Source organism: Nelumbo nucifera, chromosome 3, assembly GCF_055504915.1.
Source record: "Nelumbo nucifera cultivar China Antique chromosome 3, China Antique-T2T, whole genome shotgun sequence".
Taxonomy (NCBI): domain Eukaryota; kingdom Viridiplantae; phylum Streptophyta; class Magnoliopsida; order Proteales; family Nelumbonaceae; genus Nelumbo; species Nelumbo nucifera.
The window spans coordinates 100,774,002-100,797,372 of NC_142651.1; the positions used below are offsets into that span (position 1 = coordinate 100,774,002).

Consider the following 23,371-nt stretch of genomic DNA (forward strand, 5'->3'; position numbering starts at 1 on the left):
TTAAGACACTAGATCTAATCATGGAAATATGCAATCAAAGAACAGGATTTATTATTACAAAGAAATTTTCTTGTTCTTTTTTCTCTGATCAATCATGTAAGATAGAACTCTCTATACAAAAAATATACCTGAAGATAAATAAGGTGTGGCCTCCACCCCATAAAATCCATAATTTGTTGCAAACTCAAACTGTGAACCAGCCACACCCATTGGTCAATAATCCAAAAAAATCCAGAGCAAGCCATGACTAACCAGCAGATGCACCTACAGATTCGGCAAGTTCTTCCAAGAGTTCCTTCTGTTCCATCGCAGCACAAGACTGCAATAAACTTTAATTAGACGAAAGGAAAACCTTAATGTTCCACTAATGTTTCCTCCTTATCATCCAATGCAAAACCATAGCTCACATGCCAAAATAAATTGGATTTTAACAACAAAATTAGCTGGCCTTGAACTCTAAGTAGTTAAATTTGTTAGAGACGAAGTTTCTCAGAAAATGTTTTAAAAATACCCACCCTCACACTTAAGCAGAAAAATTGTGGGATGAAAGGCCCTAGAATTGCACTTTATTCATGAAAAAAGAGATAAAATGGAGCCATTTCATAGTTTCTGATATCCAGGATATACCTTCTATCCTCTACCAGAAAAAAATAATAATTAAGGAGACCCCCCCAAAATGACATGATTGATAACTATTGATTGATGCAACAAGAATGTGTACCTGGACAGCTGTCTCTATATCACCATCAAGAAAGGATGTAAGTTCAAAGTTCATCTTCAACCGATGATCCGTGACTCTATTGTCCTATAAAAGAAAAATAAATTATTAAATAAAAAGGGAAATAAATAGGGTAAAAAAGTAATGTTATCCATAAAAAATTGCCTATATTGCTACAGAAATATAATAAGATGTGTCCATCATATTAGCCACACCCATGACATATATAATTCTATGTACCATATGTAATTAAACCATTCCTTTATAATTAACAAAAACAATGTTTCTCCAATAAAAAAGTTGCCTTTGCCTGGCCGCCAATAAGAAGCCAAATGCACAAGTTCTCAATGTCTCACTATTTTCCATACTATTGAAGCTCTCAAGTAGCAGCCAACATTGCAAAAAGAGCATTGGAGGATACCATGACAACTGGCTACCAAGAATGATCTGACTTGTCCACAAAGATGCTAGTCCCTGGTCATGTTTTTTAAAATGGTTTCTGTGTTTCATCAAGGACCAGGAATTTATACAGTCTGCACAAGGAATATTAACAATTTTTATAGTGTACCTTGTAATTGTATGTCCGGATCTTCTCAGCACGAGCACCAGTACCAACCTGGCATTTCAGAAAATATCACATTATGAATACTTCCATCTGATGCATAAAAATACATGAGCATGTAAAATCCAACAACTATCAGGTACGGAAATGTACAAAAATGGAATGGAGTTTTACATGTAAATTTATTCAACTTCAACCCTCTCCATAAATATTTCTATAAGATTAACTTTCTGAGGAAAGAGCAATATTTTGACTTCCGAGGCACTGCTCTGCATAGGAATGGTTGTACAAAAGCCTCAAAAACTCAAACAGCACCTTTTAGTCCAGTTAAGAGCTAAACTCAATATCAAAAACCTTGGTTCATGACCTACCAAAAAAAAAAAAAGAAAAAGAAATCTTGGCCCATGATCATTTGGTTTTACTTTCTGCTTCCATCTCATTGTACGAGTCTAAGTTCCTTTTTTATTTTAATGACAACAGATCAATGAATGTATGTTTTCTGAGAGAAGAACTACAAGAACATATTTAGGAAAGGGGGGAGCAAACCTAACATAGAAAGAAGAACCCAGAAAGCAGCATGTTCCCTGGCCAGGGACTCCACTAAAGAGTTGGCAGATCTTTTTTTTTTTTTTGATGAATTAAAGAGTTAGCACATCCTTGGATCCAGCTAAATGAGGTGTTCATACTGCATAGATGGTAATAGGTAGAAAAAAGGACCCAAGTCATCACCCCTCATCTATCCAATGACAACTTCAGAGTCTCAGTCAATTTCCACTCTCATATCCCAAGATAGTAGGCTAGTAGCCAATTTCAGCCCTTGCACAAACAATAGCACCTCAGCATGAAAGAAGTCTAAAAAGTTTGCTGTGACCCATACCTGGAATACCTTTTTATTTATTTAAGATTATAAGAACTGGGAGAAATCATTATAGTTTATCTTTTGAGTTTCCGACACTTCAATATTAAGTTATAATTAAGATCAAATCCATGGTTGATGCAACACCCATGTCACTAGAGCATGGGTTGTTAGTGAGATTGATCAAGTTTATATCCAAGTATGTGCAACTTGATCTCTATTAATTCATGCATGGACCAAATAAGCCATGCAGGTTTACTATTTTCCAGATTTGAGTTGAGGTTTAAATTTTATATGGTCAGCCATCATCCTAAATGCAACCTATGTGACCATGTCCTTCACTGGAAAATCTCTATGTTAATTTTTTTTTTTTGAAAAAGGTAAAGTAAATGTTATTAAAAAGAAAAATAGTCATACAAAGAGGGAAGAAAACAGATCCCCCTCATAAAGAGATTAGAGATCCATATACTGACTGACTTTAGCCTCAACAATACATTCTGATCACAAAACTCAGGTAGGACTGACATCCAGGATGCTACCTCAGCCACAATACACTGGATCAACACCTCAGGGCTTTTCTTCTCTCCTCTGAAGATTCTGCCATTCCTCTCATACCAAATCAAGTTGATAACTGCCCCAGGGATAGGTCTCCAAATGAGCTTGCCTCTTTTTGATAAGCCTGGAAGGTGCCAGCCATTTAACAGCTCCTTTACATTGCTCGGCATAACCCAGCATATACTCACAGAAGAAATGAAATGGGACCAGATCTTCCATGAAAGATCGCAATGAATGCATAGGTAGTCCATGAATTCCTCGACCAGACCACAGTTTCCACAACTTAGGTCCTATAAACTGAATCCCCTCTTAGCCAAATTACTTCTTGTTAGGCATTTCCCAAGTGCAGAGGTCCAGACCAGGAAATTAATTTTGGAAGGGGAAGAGGGAATCCATACTTGCATACGAGGGAAGTCTGCAATCCTTCCCCTAATCAGACCATCAGCAAAGGATCTAACCGAGAAAATTCCATCTGCAGCCCAGGCCCATGTCTATTTGTCTCTTTCTTGGGGTTGAAAGGAGAAACTATTTAGGCTACTTAGCAGGTTCACCACCTCAGCCACTTCCCAGTCTCTATGTTAATTTCATTGTTGAGTTTATTTTCTTTATTGAGATCAATCCATGAAAACCCCACAGCAGTGCATACTTTGCTTACCCTAATTCATGAAATCTGGAGTTCAAAGAACCCAACTACAACTCCACAGGCAACCCTGCCCTGTAATTCATCATTTGTTCAATATCCCAACCCTAACATCTTCACAACCTCAATTCTTACTTAAACCCAAAGTTTTATTACTAGCCTAATCTCTTTACCTATTATAAACACCGAGTTCAGACTATAAATTTGGTGCTTTAGCTCAAATCCGTTTTTCTAAAACTATAGGACCCCTTCAGCCTTCATCTAACTAATGGCTCTAAACAATACACAAGAATCATAAACTTTGAGCGGAAAAAAAAAAAAACTCTGCCTCTTACTTACCAATAAAAAAAAACTACCCACTTGCTCAGGCATTTCCTAATGCAATTCAACTCTAAGATCCAAGCACAGTTTCAGGAGGCCGCTTCAACTTCACAGTCAAGTTCTTAGTTACATGCCATCAACCTTGATAACATAAAAGAAGCTCTTCTCTTGATTTGGTTACGAATCCAAAAAGAAAAAAGAAGATAAAACGTAGCTCCAGGTCTGATTAAAAACAGACATGAAATTCAAATTTGCATTGTCATACTGCATCTCTATTTCATATACCTGAGAACATGATCCAATATTTCTTGACAAGGACAGCTTTTACATGTCTCCCCCCACCCCCCCGCCGAAAAAAAAAGAAAAAAAAAAAACATCTAGGTTATCTACTATATCTCTCATCTTCCTGAATATTGTCACTCATTATCTTTATCTCAGTCTTCATTCAAAAGCAATGACAATCAAATTCTGACATAACCCATAACTATGCTTCTGGGCATTATACTAAGTACTAAATGATGCAAGTTACCACCTAAAGAAGCAGACATGGAAACCCAACATAATGAACTTTTATAAAGTATCATGTAGATTTTCATGTTAACACAACTAAAAAACCTCATGTGGTTATCACATCCAACCACAAAATGATGGCTTACAATTTTACACACAAAATAAGACAGCAGACCTGTGATTTTCGCTGATTCCTTATCAACTCTTGCTGCTCCCTCACTTTGATCTCATACCTGTAGCCAATATACAGTGTACCATAGATAAATAACAACATCACAACTTTCTAAAGTATATCAAGATCAACTGAAAGCAAAGGGAGAAAACTGCAATAATTGAAACTAGAAATGGAATATAACAATCATTAAATTGAATCCAAATGATACATATCATACCTCCAGACTGAAGTATAAATAGGAAGTATATAGTTCCATCATTTCCAAAAAAAAAAAAACTTGCTGAATATTTTTCCATATGATGTGCATAATGACATGTGGCAAATTTCAGTAATATTTATGCTGACCTGCACCAAAATTAAATCTTCTCACTGCAATAGGCTGACAGCATAAAGTTAAAAGTAGTAAATATTTTCTTTATGTATCTCCATAATGGAGATCCTTACAATAAAGCCCCACTACCAATGCATTTCTCAATTTTATGGAACCACACAAAACAGGTGATAAGAAAATATGGTTTTTGTCACCCAATGCAGTGAGGAACCACCAGGGAGGAGGCAATGGCACTCTTCCAAGAAAACTTACCTTGCAATTGAATGCTCTAGGATCGGAAGCCTCCACAAAGCACAAGGCAGACAAAATGATAAGACTCTTTCCATTAGAATTCAGAAGAACAAAGAAAGAAAAACAAGATGAGGTATAAATAATGGTGTCCAATCATAGAAATGATCAGAGGATTTTAACCTTGACAAGTCCTCAAGAATTGAAAACCAAAAGAAAATAGAATTTTAATTCTTCCTTCAAATGTTAAGAGCAAGCTATACTGGTGGTCTTTGACACTGCAACAATTCCTCTCTTTCCATATCTTGTACAAGAGAGACCAACTACATGGTTCAGGCTGCGATTAACTTCTCTTTTGTTACTTAGTGCATTTCCTATTTAATAAAATTAATTTTCATTACTTATCATAACGTAGTAATACAGTATACATAACAATATCATGGCTACTAATACTATTTAGATACCATGAAATAATCCAAACAACTTGTATTAAACTCACAATTTTGCTCGAAGCAACTGAAAAGCACGATTCTTGTTCTGAAGCTGTGTCCGTTCTTCAGTGCAAAAGATGCGGATTCCACTTGGTTTGTGGTAGAGATCAATAGCTGTCTCCACCTTGTTGACATTCTGTCCTGTATAGTAATTCAATGCAAGTGATATGACTTAACAAAGTTGTTTTAAGAGGGAATACAAGTCAAATATAAAAACGGTTTAATATGTGAAACCCTATTGGCTAATATTATTTTCAATATGTCCAACAAGAAATGTTAAAGTAACAGAAAAAATTATAACTAGGACCAAATATCATTATGCCAATATATATAAGGCTCCAATGTAGTTGTGCCAACAGGGAGTCCATCATGGACCCAAAATTGGTCTGCACCTAAGCTTTAACGCCATGGCCAAGCCCAAGTACACGGGAAACTTATCAAGTCCAGGCTAGGCTGGGCTTGGCCAAAGATGTCAAGTCCTGGTCAGGCCATTATTTTTGTACAAATGCTAATATTTCTTTTTTTTTCATTTTTTACCTATATGAAACATTACATTGTAGCTGAGTGGGCATAAGTCCTAAAGGATCTGATCAGATAAAGTGTGCCTCACATTAAGCCATGAGATCAGAATATCTTTTTTTTTTTATCAGCAACTCAGGAAAATTTTATTAAGATTAAGGAACAAAAAAAATACAAGAAGTTGTTAGGCCAAAGGCCCTTTACAGCGAAGAAACCCCCCCCCCCCCACACACACACACACAATTAACATTGGGCCCAAAACAACTGCTGTCTATGAGTTCCTTGCTTAGCCAACCCATTTGCAGACCTCCTGACCCATCTAACATGGATTTGCATATCTCTTGATATTATCCTGATTCTTCTTAGATCATTTCTGAATTGCCATAGAACCCCTTCTCCTTTTTTCAACCATCCAACAACAATTTTATCCAACATCTTATTTTCATATCCTTGGCTTTTTGCACCCCAACAATAGCAGCCAAGAATTCAGCTCTCACTGAATCACCTTGATCAATAGAACCTGAATACAAGCCACATATAATCCCATTCTCATCTCTGAACACTCCACCAATACCGGAAGGCCCTGGATTAGCACAGCTACTTCCATCAAAATTCAGCTTCATCCACCCACCACTTGGGGGACTCCAGGTCTCCGAGACCTTTTGTTTCCTAGAGGATGATAGGGCAATCGAGCTCCAGAATCAGCACACTAAGTTCTCTTTTTTTAATCATCACTTGAAGTTCTATGCTTTCACAAATTTGACCCGGGTTCAAGTCTGAGAGCGAACACTTGGTGCAAACAATACCAAAGGTCAGGACCATATCCAGATAGCTGGGAACGGCATTGGGTAAAGACCTTTAATTGGTTATGGCCCAGCTAGTGATTTGCAAGCCCAATGGCCGGCTTGGAACCTCAAGTAAGTTATCAAAACGTATCTGGCCAAATTAGCTTATTTCTATTGTTCCAATTTACAAATGTTTGTTTATATTTAGTACAATGAGTAGCATGTCCCCTATGATTCCTTCATCTCTAGAGTAAAATTGGATTGGTGCCTACCAAATCCATGCATTTGCTAATTGTCCAAAGTTCCAAATATTTGTAAAATCATCAACCTCCCATTCCAAAGGGACCAAGATTAGAGTTTGACACCAACATCCAACCCTTGAAACCAAATGCTTAGAGATTATTAAATAGTAGAGATCAACGTGGATAACATGCTTCTGTATAAAGATTAAAGAACCATTTAAATACACTTGATAAGGACTATTTTAGTTCTCAGTAGCTCCTACCTCCAGCACCACCAGACCTTGCTGTTGTAAGCTCAATATCTTTTGGATCTATTACCACCTCAACCTCATCAGCCTGGACCAAATGTAGCATTTTCTTTAGATAACAAAAGATTCTACTAAATAGAGGAAAATAAGAATGTAGAAACAAACCAAACATGGCAACAAGCACCAAAATTCAATGCAAAAATAACAACATAAAATGCAAAAGTAAAGACAACCCTCAAAGACATGCCCAACCTTGTCTTGTACTATATGCCTTCATGGGTCCCACCATATTTTGGGCAAAGAATGCAAGACAGCAGGAGTTGCATGAATTGATGCTTACTACTATTCCTCTAAATTCTAATAGCAAGAAATCAAAACTACTGCACTTTTGGAATTTATGATCTTCCCTTACCTAGTTTCTTATGTATGTATAATCTTGTCAAGTTTCTTATCAACAAAAAAAAAAACATGGGACATCATGAATTACATAATAGTTCTATGACATGATGGGAACAAAAAGCCAGTAACTTGGACAAGAAAATATAACAACAACAACAACAACAACAATAATAATAATAATAATAATATGTAAGCCTTGTTCCAGCTATATGGGATCGGTTACATGAATCTTGTTTCACCATTCCATTCTGTTCGGTACAAAATATTAAAAATAACAGTGCAAAAAAGAGAACAAAAAAAAGATAAAACAAAAGAGAAATACAGTACCTCTGGCATGATTGCTATAGTGGCAGTAGAAGTGTGCACACGGCCCTGAGCTTCTGTCTGAGGAACACGTTGTACACGGTGAACACCAGATTCATATTTTAGTTTGCTATAGACACGATTTCCTTTAACCTCCATCACATATGTCTTGAAACCACCTTTTTCAGCCTGAAAATGAAGATGTATTCAGATATTGGCATTACTAACTGTAAGCTTTCAGAATTTAGTAGGCTGCTAACATAAATACCTCTGAACTTGAAACTGTGGTGTACTTCCAAGAATTACGTTCACTATACTTCTGATACATGCGGACCTAAATGAAGTAGAAAAGAAAATTGTGATTATAAAAAAAGAATTTCCTTGCTCACTTTTTCATAACCAGCTTCCGACATCACAAAAAATGGTTTTAGTGCCTCTAACAGGAGGTTTAAGTCATGTTGTTCTAGTCTGTATATGCAGAATATTATATATTGCAGTGGTATAGGGTTTTTATAAACAAAATGAATACATCCATTGAGAAGCCTAGTAACTGTGCAAACTGACCCATAAAATGTTGATAAATAATAACAGAAGAATTGTCACAAACAAATTTTCTTAGAAGTAATCAAACTTTTTAATTAATATTTTAGCAGAGTCATTTGAACAGATCCAATTTTTTGATAAAGGGAGCTCACCCCTAAGCATGAGACAAGAACTACATGTTTGAAATGACAAACGCATCATCATGTTTTTGACTTCTATCATAGAAACAATTGTTTCTTTGTCTTTTCACTAGGGATGTGCCCAGTTTATCAAAAACGGAAGGTAGCCAAATAAATGCCAATATATAGAAGTCCAAAAATGTACAGAAGACCCTTTTACAGTATAGGCTGCAAACATCGCAAAGCCTTTTCTTCCCAATGTAGCCAAGTTTGAAAATGACTTGTAACAGCCTCCTTTCAAGTTTTTTTTTTTTTCTCCTGATGGGATTACCAAAATTCCTCACTTATGATTTCACTCAAAAAAGAAAGAGATTACAAGAAATAGCTTGAAAAATAAGGCCCAAAAGAAGAATGGGGGAGCTATAAAAAGGAACGTTCAAGTGATTTACAAACTCCAAAAACAGTAGGGTATCAGCAACTTGTTAACAAAGCAGAGGGTAACAAGGATCAAATTTTCACAATGTATTGGCCTGTATCAGCCGATACATATCGTATTGGTGACCCACCGAGACACTATTATAGGCATTGTTTCACGTTTGACCTGTTTCAGGGGGAAGACAGGCCTTATACCAACCCCCCTGAACAGGTTTGAGAAAAAAAACAAACTTAAAAAAATAAAACACCAATCAATACAGATCGATATGCCCAATCGATATTTAGAACCTTGGATGGTAAAAATTACCCCAACGCTTTAGCAGAAATGCAGAACGTAGACCTGGAAAAAAGTTGACCCAACCCACGAACCTGACCCAACCCAACCCGAAAAAACAGGGTTAGTGATGAGTTGCTGCTCACCTCAGGAGTCTCTTCAACGGAGACCCTTCCTCCTGCGCAGAAATGAAGAGAAAAGAGAAAGAGAAAGAGAGAGAGAGAGAGAGAGAGAGAGAGGAGTGGATTCAATTTGCATTCTTCATTCATTCGACCAACCCATATTTATAATGGTTTTGGGTTACAAAATATCTCAACAAACTTTGAGCTCTAACGAATTCATGCAGAGGGACCAGCTAACGTGTTGCTTTTTGCAGTTGGTGCTGTAACGGCTTGCATGCGTTCTTCCTCAGGTAAGTGCGAGTGAGTGGAGGCCTGGGCCTTGGTTCCCAACAGTTCCCGCTCCCTCAAGATGGGCCTTGTCCTCAAGGTCCAAATCTGGGAATTCATTTTTTAGCTGCCAATACAGTTCCCACTTGGAGTCATGGTGGGAAAGCCCAGTCCAAGTTACTAAGGCTTCTTGCACTATGTTCTTCCCGTGATGGACCCAATGGTAATCCAATATCTTGGCAGGTGTGAGGGTAATGTTTCCATCCTCTGTAAATGTTAGGAGGCTGCTGCTAACTTTGGTTGGATCCCCCAGACTTCTTAAGCAAGGAAATGTGAAAAACTAGGTGGAGACGAGCTGTCTTGGGTAGGTCCAGTCAGTAGGCAACATAGCCTATCTTCTCAATTATCTTGAACGGCCCAAAGTAGCAAGGAGAGAGCTTATGCCAGACCCTTTTTGCTACAGAGGACTGTCGATAGGGCTGTAGCTTGAGGTAGACGTAGTCCCCCACCTGAAAGTCGATGGCCCGATGTTTTTTGTCGTACTGCTTCTTCATGAGTTGTTGGGCCTTGTATGAATTCTCCTTCAGGAGGCTGAGCACCTCATCCCGTCAAACTGGGCTTCAACTTCTGCCACTGCGGTTGAACCCATTTCATACGGAAGGATGTGTGGTGGTTCCCTTCCACACACGGCTTTGAATGGTGTCATGCCTGCTGCCGCCTGGAATGTAGTGTTGTACCAATATTCGGCCCATGGGAGCCACTTCGTCCAATGTTTGGGCTTGGAACCCACAAAACAACGTAGGTAAGTTTCAAAGCATCTATTCAGCACTTCAGTTTGTCCGTCGGACTGAGGGTGATAGCTAGTAGATTGATGAAGCATTGTCCCCTGTAAACGGAAATATTCCTTCCAAAACTGACTAAGGAAGGCTGGATCCCGATCTAAGATGATTGATTTGGGGGTACCATGGAGTTGTGTCACCTCTTTGATGAAGATTTCAGCTACTGAAGTTGTGGTGTAGGGATGAGATAGGGCAACAAAGTAACCATACTTAGAGAGCCTGTTGACTACCACCATAATCACTGCCTTGCCCCCAGAGGATGGAAGACCAGTGATGAAGTCCAGGGATATATCTTCCCAAACCTGTGATGGAATTGGGAGGGGTTGCAGGAGACCAGGAGGGGATTAGGCCGAGTACTTTTGTTGCTGGCATATTGTACACTGTGCTATGTGTTGCTCGACTGCCTTCTTCATGTTGGGCCAATAAATATGTGATGGTACCCTCTTATAGGTCCGAAAAATACCTGAATGTCCGCCCAACACTGAATCATGATAGAGCTCTAGCAAGGTCTTTTGATTAAGGGTGGATTCGAGCCGAGCCGAATAGTGCCAGGCTCGAGCTCGACTCAAGACTATTCTACAAGGCTCGAGCTCGGTTTGAGCCAGAACCTTGAGCTCGAGCTCGACTCGAGTCAAAAGTTCATAAGCTCGAGCTCGGCTATTTTATTATATATTTTTATAAATATTTTATTATAAAAATAAAAATCATATATAATTTTTTTATTTTATATTTAAAATATTAAGAATTATAATATTTTTATTATATGTATTATTTTCTATAATTTTATTATATATATATATACATATTTGAGTCTAATAGGCTTGAGCTCGGCTCGTTTAATAATCGAGCCACTGTATTGGGCTCGAGCTCGGCTGAAACCGAGCCGAGCTGAGCTTTTCACGAGCCAAGCTCGAGCAACTTGTGAAAAGCTCGGCTCGTTGCCACCCCTACTTCTGATGTGCTGAAGTAGGAGAGAAAACAAATCTCCCTTTAAAAAACAAGTCTGCTCCCTTCATGGTGTACCCCGGTGTAGAGGTGGGGTCTTGCAAATAGCTTTGCTGCACCTTTTCAAGGCTGGGGTCATTTCTGGCCTCCTCTCATAAAGCTTCAAATAGAGGGTAATGGGGCTGAGAGTGCACTAACAGCGACAACTCAGCCTTCCGTGACAATGCATCTGCAGCTCGGTTGGTGACTCCAGGCTTGTATTCGATCAAAAAATCATGGCCCATTAACTTCATTACTCATTTTTGTTGATCTGGGGTGAGAGCCTTTTGGTCCAGTGTAAACTTCAAGCTTCTCTGATCGGTTCGGATTATGAACCTTCAACCCAACAAGTATGGCCGCCATTTATGGACTGCCAGTACTATTGTCATAAGCTCCTTTGTATATGTTGACTGGTTTTGGGCTCTAGTGGAAAGGGCCTTGCTGAAATAAGATATGGGCCTTCCATTTTGCATGAGCACCGCTCCAACTCCCACACCTAATGCATCACATTCGACCACGAAGGTCTCTTCGAAATTTGGTAAGGTTAGGACTGGTGGGCTGGTCATGGCCTGCTTTTTTTATCAATAACAATGAAATTTTATTTTAATAAAGATTGAGATAATTAGAATTACAAAGGAGGGAGCTAAAGAATCTTAACTTCCAACTACCCAAGGTACATCCTGACCATGAAGCAATTACAATTACAATTACAATTACAAAACAGCCCAAAATATAGTATTTCTGTTTACCCCTTGTCTAGCTAGACCATCTGCCAATGCATTTGCACTTCTCTTTATCCATGTACAATGGATTTCCATGTCCTTGGTGAGCCACTTGAACTTCCTCTTTTCATTGTTGTATTTCCAGAGCATAGAACTGTCCTCTGTTGGTCATGGCCTGCTTGAGGGAATCAAAAGCCTTCTGGGCTTGCTTCGTCCAAATGAAGCAGTCCTTTTTGAGAAGCCCAGTTAGTGGGGCTGCTAGTGACCCATAGTTGCATATGAACCTCTGATAGTAGCCGGTAAGGCCCAAAAACCCGCGTAGGGATTTGACTGTCTTGGCGTGGGCCAGTCTTGTATACAATTTATTTTTTCTGGGTCAGCCATGACCCGTCCAGCTGCAACCACATGGCCCAAATAATGGACTTCAGTCTGCCCAAAAACACTTTGAAAGTTTGGCAAACAGTTGTTGTTTCAGCAAGCTCAATGTTTGTTCCAAGTATTGGAGGTGTGAATCCCAATCCTTGCTGTATACCAGAATGTCATCAAAGAAGACCAGAATAAAACACCGAAGGTAGGGCCTGAAGACATCATTCAAGATGGCCTGAAAGGTAGAAGGGGCGTTGAACAGCCCAAACGGCATAACTAGGAATTCATAGTGTCCATCATGGGTTCTGAAGGCTGTTTTGTATATATCTTCAGGGTGGACCTGGACTTGGTGGTAGCCGGGTTGGAGGTCCATTTTGGAGAAATACTTGGCTTGCCCCAGCTCATCTAATAACTCATCCACAACCGGGATCGAGAACTTATCCTTGACTGTGATATGGTTCCGGGGCCCGGTGATCCACACAAAAACGCCAGGACCCGTCTTTCTTTTTAACAAGGAGCACTGGGGACGAGAATGGGTTTGTACTAGGCTGTATCCATCCCTTGTGCAGGAGCTCCTTCACGAGCCTCTCAATCTCAGGCTTTTGGAAGTGCGGGTATCTGTAGGGCCGCACGTTGGTAGGGGCTGCCCCTGGAGTTAGGGGTATGTGGTGGTCTTGGAACTGGTTTGGAGGAAGCTGGTTTGGGTCTCTAAAGACTTCTGGGAATTGGCCTATCACCCTTTGTATGTCATCTTGGTCCTTCTCAGATGGTTGGACCGCATTTTCTAGCCTTAGTAAAGGCCCAATAGGCACCGGACCCATCTGCATCAGCATGTTCCTTTCCAAAACCCCCCTTTTATCATGGAGTGTAGACCTTCCATTAGTGGGCCGGGTATCTCCTGACCTTGCAGATGGCAGCGGAGCCCATCGCAATAGAAGAACATGGTCATATGTCCCCAATCACAAAGGACCGGGCCCAATTGGCTCAGCCATTGTACACCCAACACTACATCTGCCCCGCTGAAATCCAATGGATGCAAATCCACGATGAAAGTGTGGTCTTGGATTATCAACTTTTCATTTTTACAAATACTTTCACATTCAATGTGGTTACTATCCGCCACTTTAACAGCAAATGGAGAAGTGTAGAGAACTGTCATACCTAGTTGACGAGCCAATATTTGTGTGACAAAATTCAGTGTGCTTCCACTGTCTATGAGAACGGATACCCGGCGGCCTCTGAGCTTCCCTTCAACCCTCATAGATTTGGGGGATGCCAGCCCTGTCAAAGCTTACACAGAGTTCTCGGGGTTGTTGTATTGAGTACTGTTCGGTTCCCTTTCCTCCTCAGCTAGTTCTTCATCATCTTCCCCTCCAGTCTCCTCCCATTGCAGCAAGAACATCCTCTGGGTTTTGCATTGGTGACCAGGCCCAGATTTCTCATCACAATTGTAGCACAGGCCCTTCTCACGCCGGACCTACATTTCAGCCCAGGAGAGGCGTTTGAAGGGGACTGGGCTCTTAGTTGGCGGTGTGGGTCCTTGGGTGGGCCGAGTGGGCTCCCCAACAATTAGGTTGGGTTCTGTCTTGGGCCTAGGGACAAAACCCATCTTGGCGGGATGGGGTTTTTAACAGGGGCCCCGATGGCCAAGTCGCCACCTTCCCTAGTCGGTTGAGCCGCGCCTCTTGCAACCTTGCTAGACCTACAGCCGCAGACAGAGAAGTGGGCTTAAGGGCCTTCACTTCTACCTTGATGTCGTCTCTCAATCCTCCAACAAAGCAACCGACCAATGCCTTCTCCGACCACCCATATACTCTGGTGGCTAGCCGTTCAAACTCAACTTGGTAGTTTTCGTACCGTTCCCGTCTATTTTACCCTAGAGAACATCTCGTCATAGTCATTGTACCCGGTAGGACCAAATCGTATGCACAACGCCTCTGTGAATTCTTGCCATGATATTTGGGGACAGGAGCATTGGAACCACTGAAACCACAAAACCACCTCCCCTTCTAGATGAAAAGAAGCGATGGTCACGCGCTGGAGTCCAAGGAATCGGATCTCCTCCATAGAACATTGGAAAATCCAGTTTGGTGATTCTTCCTGGAACGTAATTTCCCCTCCTGTTGCTGCCCCAGCTGGATTCTTCATTGTCACTTTCTCGGCTTGCGGCAAGAGAAGCTTTCTCCTTCTGAGATGCGATTACCGACATGGCTTCCTTGATCTCCTTAAGCCCCGTAACCACCTGGTGGAGATCAACTTCGATCTTGTCCACCCTCTTGTCCAGAGTCACTGATCGTGTGTTGGTCATCTTCGATCGTTCAGGTTAGCCGTCCACGCTCTAATACCAATTGATGAGTTGCTGCTCACCTTAGGAGTCTCTTCGAGGGAGACCCTTCCTCCTGCGTAGAAATGAAGAGAAAAGAGAAAGAGAGAGATAGAGAGAGAGAGAGAGAAAAGTGGATTCAATTTGCATGCTTCATTCATTTGGCCAACCCATATTTATAATGGTTTTGGGTTACAAAATATCTCAACAAACTTTGAGCTCTAACGAATTCATGCAGAGGGACCAGCTAATGTGTTGCTTTTTGCAGTTGGGTGCAATAACGGCTTGCGTGCATTCTTCCTCAGGTAAGTGTGAGTGAGTGGAGGCCTGGGCCTCTGGGTTGGGTATGGGCCTTGGTTCCCAACAGTTAGGGTCTCATATTTAGCTACCTAAATGTGAGAATGACCCAACCCGACCCAACCCGGAAAAACTGGGTTGTTGGGTTGGGTCATGGGTCAACCCGTTGACCCGATTGTCAGGTCTGATTGGGACTATTTATGCATTGTTAGAAATTTCCACTCTTTAATTTTTCTATTTAGTCTTTACTCTATTGTTTACTCTTTGAATTGTTAAATGTTCAAGTTTTTTTTATTTTATATTTGGAATTTTAAGGTTAATTCCTTTAATTTTGGCATTTCATGTATTTTTTCTTTATTTTTTAAAATTTCAATTATTTTTTGGGAGGACCCGAATTGACCCATGGGTCAATCCTAACCCAAATATTTAGGGTTAGGGTTAGACAACCCAACCCGAAGTGTCTTGACCCAACCCGAACCCAACCCACCCAACCTAAATGCCAGGTCCGGCAGAACGTGTTAGAAAGTAGTTAACCACAAAAAGTGAAATGTTTAAGCTACTTAGCAGAATTAGGCATGTAACTATTAAAACAAAAAAATCAATGAAACAACTAGCTGTGAGAATTACCACGATAAGCAAAGATGATGCTCAACTTTCTAGTTCCCACCAAATCTTAGGAGGAACACATCAAATGTCCAAAAGACAAATAAGGCTAATATTAGACCAAGATAGGAAGGGAGTTGAAGCAGGAGAAAAGAAGCTAAAGCTGGAATTTTCTAAATATGAATGCAATAGGGGTATTTGGGTCATTTCATATATTTTTGTGGGTTTCAGCCTAGGAGTTTGATTTGTCTAGTTAAAGTTGGTTTATGTTTATAATTGCAGTCATTAATTAAGTAGTTAGGAGATATTGAGTTTTTTAATGATAGTGGCAATTTTCAATGTCCTAACATTTTCCTTTTTCCTATTTCTAGTAGAAATCACCCTTATAGCGTGTATGTATGCATGTGTATAAGTGCAAAATGGAGTACATATGGGATCTTATAGCCTATGCTACATATGGTAAGTGATTCCCATGCCCTAGAATGATTCTAGGCACCCCAATTAGTGATTCTGGGTTTTCCCTTTATATTTTCTCCTTGATTTTGTAAGCACCCATTAAACTATCAACAGTCATAAGTTTTTCATCAAAAGTCAAATTTTCAACATTCTCAAAATACTGGAACAGATCTAGGTAATTTTTCCTTTATTTTTCATTAAAAGCCCAAAATTTTTCCATTCCAACCATGCTTGTCTTTTTGTGCCAAACTATCTTTGATTTTTTCCATATTGAGTATTGTACTTCCATAGATCCTTAAAACCTTTCATCCCAATAGGTCTAATTTCAAAATTCCACCTAGAACCCCGGATCCCATTGATTTTAGGTTTTCTTCATAAAACAGATTTTTTGTTCTTTGTGCAAGACAAACATCAAACCTTCCCAAACTTGATCTCCCTCTACAATTGTCTATTCTACTACCTACAAAATTTCAATGAAATTTTTCTATCATTGATTTATTTTACTTATTTTGAAGTTGTAAGTAAGGTGGTGGTTAGACTAGGGATGATGGTCTCCTTGAAAGACAGAGGAAGACCGGGGGCGAGGAGTCAAACAGAAGGTTAAGGCAAAGAGGGTGAAGAGACGGCTAAGCAGGGAGTCCAGTGATAGGGTTAATCAGTGGCTGGATGAATGAGTTTCATTATGAAAAGGATCTCTATTTATGGGGAAGATCCCAAGATCCTAAAAAGAAGGAACTAAAGGCGTTTGTCTTCTACTAGGAAAGTGAATATTGGATTCATTATCAAATCATTAAGGGCTCTGTTGGGGTTTCGCCACGTGTCCCTATGGGGATCCTCCGATGATTGACTTTCCTTTCACTCGGGGATCCTCATAACTCACGTGTGCTACTACCTCTTGCGTGCCTTACTTAATTGACGTGGTGCTAGTGACGTCACCGTCTAGCAGACGACGTCTTGTTAAACTTACGTGGCTCCTTGCCACGTTCGTCTCCATGACATCACGCGCGTGGGTGGCATGTGGACACGGTTCCTTAGCGGACCAAGGTACTGCAGTGATTGAGGGTTTATCGCAAGGCCCGGTGCATGCGAACCTCATCGCGGGTCCAGCCCAGGTTTGCCTTGGTTCGAGCTGTGAATGGGCTCGTCAAGAGTGTGCGATGAACCGTGGGTTTATCGCGGTCCTACGATGCACGTTGTGGGTTCATCGCAAAGGGAAAGTTAATTGCGGGCTGATTGCAAGCATCCATGTGGTATCAATCCAGTGTTTGTTATGTTCTGAGGGTCTGAAGGAGTACATACCTACAGAAGTTCTTCACCATCTTACAAAACTGCAATTTTTGCATCCAAGGCCCGAGACCTTTCCTAGCCTAAGCACACTCTCCTTTTGGTCTTAACATCACCCCTAAACCCATTCAAATCCTTCTGAATCCATCCTTGATTCATCATCCTACTTCAAGCAGTATCAAATATGTTGGTCCTACAACAATTTGGTACTAAAGCAACCAATCCTACATCAGGAGGAGGGAACCTTATTTTGTGGGGCCTGATCATCATGGCACAACATGGAACCATGGATAGCATATACTTTAAAGTGTTAGTCCCATCTTTGTATTATCAACCTTCCAAAGCATCAGGCACACCCAAATAAGTTCAACAGCAGACCTTATTGCCATTATTGTGTTGTAAGTTTAAAATAAAAATGTCCATCCACACATATCAAAGATTTACATGACATTTCTGAAAACCATGATTAGCAGCACAAAAGTAATATGTACCTACAAGATCACCAGCCCATAGTCCAGCTTCATCACCACCAGTACCTGCCCTCACTGCAAAAGAGGAGTGGAAGTATTTTAGTAGAACATTGTCCAATAAATACCAAATTTAGTCTATTTTCCCCCCTTGCCCCTGATTTGAGTTTAGCAGGTTCCACTTTTCTCCTGAAGTCCCTTCTAGCCTTCAATTTTTAGTAAATTATCCTGTACCTAAAATTTGATTGTACCAGTAGATCATCCTAATCAGAAAAGGTAAAGAAACAAAGAAATTATTTACGTTCTATTGTTTTTAACTAATGTAAAAAACTATTCACTGTATTTATTCAAACAAAGCATATCAATTGGACCTAAGAACAAGGTAACATCTCAAATTTATAGGTGACAACTAATTCGTTGCATAACACAGAACGGAGTAACCAGAAGTATTCAGAGACAAAGAAAGATAACTAATTATCACCTTTCTGACTGCATTCAAAGGAAATTACGAAATATATCTGAGAAATGTGAGAAAAAAAAAACAAGATTGTTTTATTGCATCAGTTACTAAGTAGAAAATTAAAGCTGTGAGATAATAATCTTGTGCAAAAATGGGTATCCCAGGATCAATTTGTAATTGATGACAAAGTAGTAATAAATTTAGCTGATACTATAGCACAAATGTAAAGCATACCTTCAAGCAATATATTTCGTGCATCAAGAGGATCACTAGGAAGCAACAGTACCTATCAGTAAAATTGCAAAATCATGAGCAGGAGATCAGGAAAAAACTAAAAATAGAAACCTCAGCTTCAAATAGACAGTTTGATAGTAGACATTTAGGATGTCCTACAAACTTTTGGATCTGATACTAGACATTTGCAGAGCAACGGAAGGTAAGTTTGGTGACTGATAATGAAGAACAGAGATTCCACCAAAAAATTGATGAAGAATAGAGATGGATAAACAAATAGAAAGCTTGCTAGCCACCAAAGAATCAATAGGAAATTAGAAAGAATAACACCTTTTGTTGTCATAACAGACAGCAAAAAGGTTTAGATCATTGAGCAAGAAATATGTGAGGGAGGGGAGAGAGAGAGAGAGAGAGGGAGAGGGAGGGAGGAAGAGACCTAGCATAAGGGTCTAGATCTCCCTTCATAAACTCTGTTAAACAGGGTATGCCCTTAGCTCCAATCAGATTGATGTACTTATTGACATTTATTGTAAATGAATAAAGTGCATAATTGATTCATGTTATTATGGTGTGTTTCTATGTAATACCCTTAAACTGGACACTTATGAGACTCGTGTTAGTTTAGAATCTTCACAACCGTTGTATAGACCTGGGGAGGTTTTATCCTGCCAAGGCTGACACTGATGTGCTGCCAAGTGGGTTCGGGTGGCTTGTCTCAGCTACTAGGGTGAGACCTGAGGCACGTGCAATGTGGGTTTTCTTGAAATCCTGAACCGGACCAAATTCTAGTATTGCCCTGGACTTTGGAGACAGATGGGAAAAACTGGAATGTTACACCTGACCCCTAGACTCGATTATGGTACTGCACTAGGTGTCGGATTGGGTTGTCTTTGATATGCCAATCAGTGAGAAGCGGGGGTCAAAACTTGGGCATATTGGGACAGTTTGAGAGTTCACCTGAGTGAGTGATCATAGTGATAGGATCAGCCATTTTGTCAGACAAAGTGAATGATCGGGGAATGCACTCTCTCTTATGGAAACCTAAACTGTCGGTAGTTGATTTCAAAGTAGTTGAGATTTGTTTTGCAAAATATATTTATATAGAGATATACGTATATATTATGGTTTCACAAAACATTTGCAAAAATGTTTTAATTCCCAGGATCCATGTGAGCAAAGAGTGCAACACTGTACCTTGCAGCCAAGGGAGAGGTCCTCCCTTGTCGAGCAGTGTTTGATCATTATGGGCTGAGAGATTAAGTGTAAGACCATTTAGGGATAATAAACCTGATGGGCTAATCTCACATCAGCCCATAGTCCTTGGACCTTCATAAGATGGCTGGACCCAAGGACCATTTAGTATAAATGTTGGGCCCATTAAGAACCAATATTGATGGACTCAAGGGTTCACTGTATTCAGCAGTGAACTCGGTCAGGCCTTATAACAGAGGTTGGGCTGAACCCATGTGGCTTATGTGGAGATCAATGATAGGGTCCCACGCCATACAAAGAGAACCAAGTTAGCCGACACTTAAAGGGAAATGAGCATGAAAGCTTAATGGGCCTAAAGCCCAATTCGAGCTGGGCTTAATATGATTAATTAAATAGGGGGCGAATCTAGGTATGGATCAGTAGAAAATGATAGGAGGATAACTCTTATCCACTTAAAGAGTCTAGATCCAAATAGAGATTTGGATTAGAAAACTTCTAATTTGATTAGGAGAAGTTAATCCTGATCTGCAGATAAGATAAGGGATAAGCCTTATCACTTAAAGAGTTCAGATCCAAATAAAGATTTGGATCAAAAAACTCCTAATCAGATTAGGAGGTCGAGTCTTTAAGGGTTATTAAAAGGAGGGCAAACTGAAAAAGGGTTACACAGTTCCACTGTTTTCTGCATTTAGTTCTCTCTCCCTCTGCTCTTGCCACCCTACCCTATTCGATCTCTACCTCTTGGAGTAATCAAGATTGGATTTTGATATTGTTTCTTGGTAGAAGAAACAATATTGAAGTTGTGCTCACAACCCTGTTCAATTCTTGCTGAAGAATTTGAGGTTCTTGTTGAAGAACCCCTTGCTGATTCTTCCTCACCCTAAGCTGTGTCATCTTCAATGGAGGAAGGATTTGGTAACCTCTTTGGGCGTGAACACCTACATTGGAAGAAGCTTTTGCGTGGATTCCGTATCAGGTATACCTCTCCCTAATCTTGGTTCAGATTTGGTCTAGTTTGTTTCAAGAATGATCATTGAAAAATGCAGTTTTTGAAATTTAGCCCAGCCACCCTACATGGTTCGGCCATCCATATGATAGATCTCCCTTCCCTTCAAACTCCAATTTAAACTAGGAAATTGACCAAAAACAACTTCTAATTGCTTTGGAACTAATAAAAACCTATAAAAGTACTGAAATATGGATCCTAACTCCTAAACCAACCTATATAATCATTAGTAATTAAACCAACTCTATATAACCATTACTAATCCTATAAAACTAAAGAAACAAAAGACAACTCCAGTCCAGCATAGATCCAAAAATAGAAACTTCTATAATCCTTTCACAAGTTGTTACTAAAATGACCATAACCACTGAAACAAATTGGATTTACAAGATATTGACCTTCTTGTATAGATAACTTACACCTATAGTGACACCATAATTACTTAACTCAGATAAGTTTTCTGCAAACTTACAGGTCCTTAGAAAGGAAACATTTCAGAGTATAACAGATGAATGCTGTAAGGAATGCACACACACATAGAGGAAGAAAATACCTTCAGTTTCTCCTCGAGCTCCTTAAGTTCGTCAGATAAAGTTTCAATTTCTAAAGCTATCATTTCTGCCATTTCTTCATCAGTACCATCCTCATCTGATAAAGCTGTCAAGGAGAAAGTAATAAAAGAAAATTGATGGTGGTTAGTTGATTGCAAATTTTTTAGAATTCTTAGTAAATGATTTTAAGTGGAAAGTAAAAGGCACTTTGGCAACCTTTTGCTTCTTCTAATTGCTTTTCACAATCCTTGAATTTCCTATAGGTTGACACAACCTACTACATCAAAGAACAAGATAAATAAATCTAACAGAGGAAATGGCAAGAGAAGCTTAACAGATAACAGAAACGAGAAGCAGCAAATTTCCAAAATAGGAAAATAAACCAGGAAATGAATCATATCCAATCTCTATTACTTCACCAAGTTCTGCCATAGATTGTGCAAGCTTTTGGTATTCACTGGGATTTGAGACAACATCAGGATCTGCCAATTTGACCTGCAACAATCAAATTTTGGATTCCTGTCTCATGTAAAAGAAATTGGAGGTGCAAGCGAGAAATCTAACAAACCAGAAAACCATGATTCATGCACCTACTACCCATAAAGCATTGCATATGGATCCTTTACCAAATGAGAAACTTGAATGTGAAATCTGATCATATATAGGTTGTCAATGTATGACATGCACTCAATAGGACAAGCACTTTCCAGTGAACTGAATTTTCAATTACTGGATAGTTTATCACCCAGTAATGCCTTGGATATTGATGCTTCACAAATAATGCCCTAAGTAGATAAGAAAATAACAATTATTGCCCCAAAGAAATTATAGTTATGCTGCTGTTGATCTCTGATACAATTACGTTATTAAACAGAACTGTGACCTCTTAGATTAGGCCAAGCTCCAATCACGGAATATAAGGAGCATCCCCTGAATTATAATACGGATTAAGAAATGGACCAGTAAAAGTCCACATCTAAAATGTCTCTGAATACCTCGACTCTAGTATCGAAATGCAGACATTGTTCTAAGACGTTCGTTTTTATCAATAACAATATTTTATTAAAATAGAAGCTTAATATGGATTACAATCAACAGCTCCATAGAGCTGGACCAACCCTCCATTATCATTCAAAAACACCCAATAAAAATGATCCCTAGAAACCACTTGTTTGGCCAAAGCATCAGCCAAACTATTTGCTAACCTTCTAACCCACTTGAAAGAAGCCCCAACTTTATATGCAAGCTTTCTGATTTCTCTCAGTTTTGTGTTTGCACACCTACCTACCTGACTCTTTAACTAAGGGATAGTGATTACGAATATAATGGCACCAAGGTTGCTAAAAAATAATCGAGTCGAGGAAAACCTTTCCTTTTCTGAAAGGTACATTCTTTTGAAACTTTACGTGAACAGCAAGGGTGCGGTGGATTATAAAAGGAAATTTATGTGCAAACAAGAAACCAAGTCCTCTCAATAAATTCGTACCGACAATTCTTTCCATGTCTTCTCGGCGGAGTCTAGCTTCGTTATCAGATAGGGTTCCTGCAATTTAACCAAAAGAAGAAAAGTATTTGGTAATCCAGAACTGAAAGTCAAGGAAAGTTGATAGTCTCAGTCTGATAAGCTCTCTACTGAATATGTTGCTCAAATTCTATAAATCCGAGACTATAAACATAACTTACCGCCATACAAACGACTCGGAGAGCTCTGAAGTTCGGCGAAGGTTGAGTTACAAACGGTTTTCTCGTCCTGCTGCAAAAACCATGAGAAGTTGAATACTGCTTCGAACATGTTGGGAATCGAGCTGCAAAACTCGTTATTAAACCCTCCATGGTCCAGAGAGGCTGAAAAACAACCGACCTAGAGAGCGGGAGAGATGGAAGGAGGGAGGAGAAGTTAATCCATGGCAGAGAAGCTGATAAC

The 23,371-nt window shown here is 39.6% G+C and overlaps 1 protein-coding gene across 1 annotated transcript; it reads right to left on the bottom strand.

Annotated features, from left to right (window-relative positions):
- Positions 1-23,371, bottom strand: APG3 (Peptide chain release factor 1). The gene is made up of 15 exons (XM_010245238.2): positions 23,131-23,371; positions 22,934-22,990; positions 21,862-21,942; positions 21,664-21,721; positions 21,450-21,553; positions 18,679-18,730; positions 18,013-18,062; positions 8,152-8,217; positions 7,908-8,072; positions 7,197-7,269; positions 5,396-5,528; positions 4,338-4,395; positions 1,287-1,334; positions 722-805; positions 1-319 (listed from the first exon to the last, which is right to left on the bottom strand). Exons 1-15 carry the CDS (start codon positions 23,278-23,280, stop codon positions 248-250), a joined length of 1,251 nt encoding a protein of 416 aa, XP_010243540.1. The 5' UTR covers positions 23,281-23,371; the 3' UTR covers positions 1-247.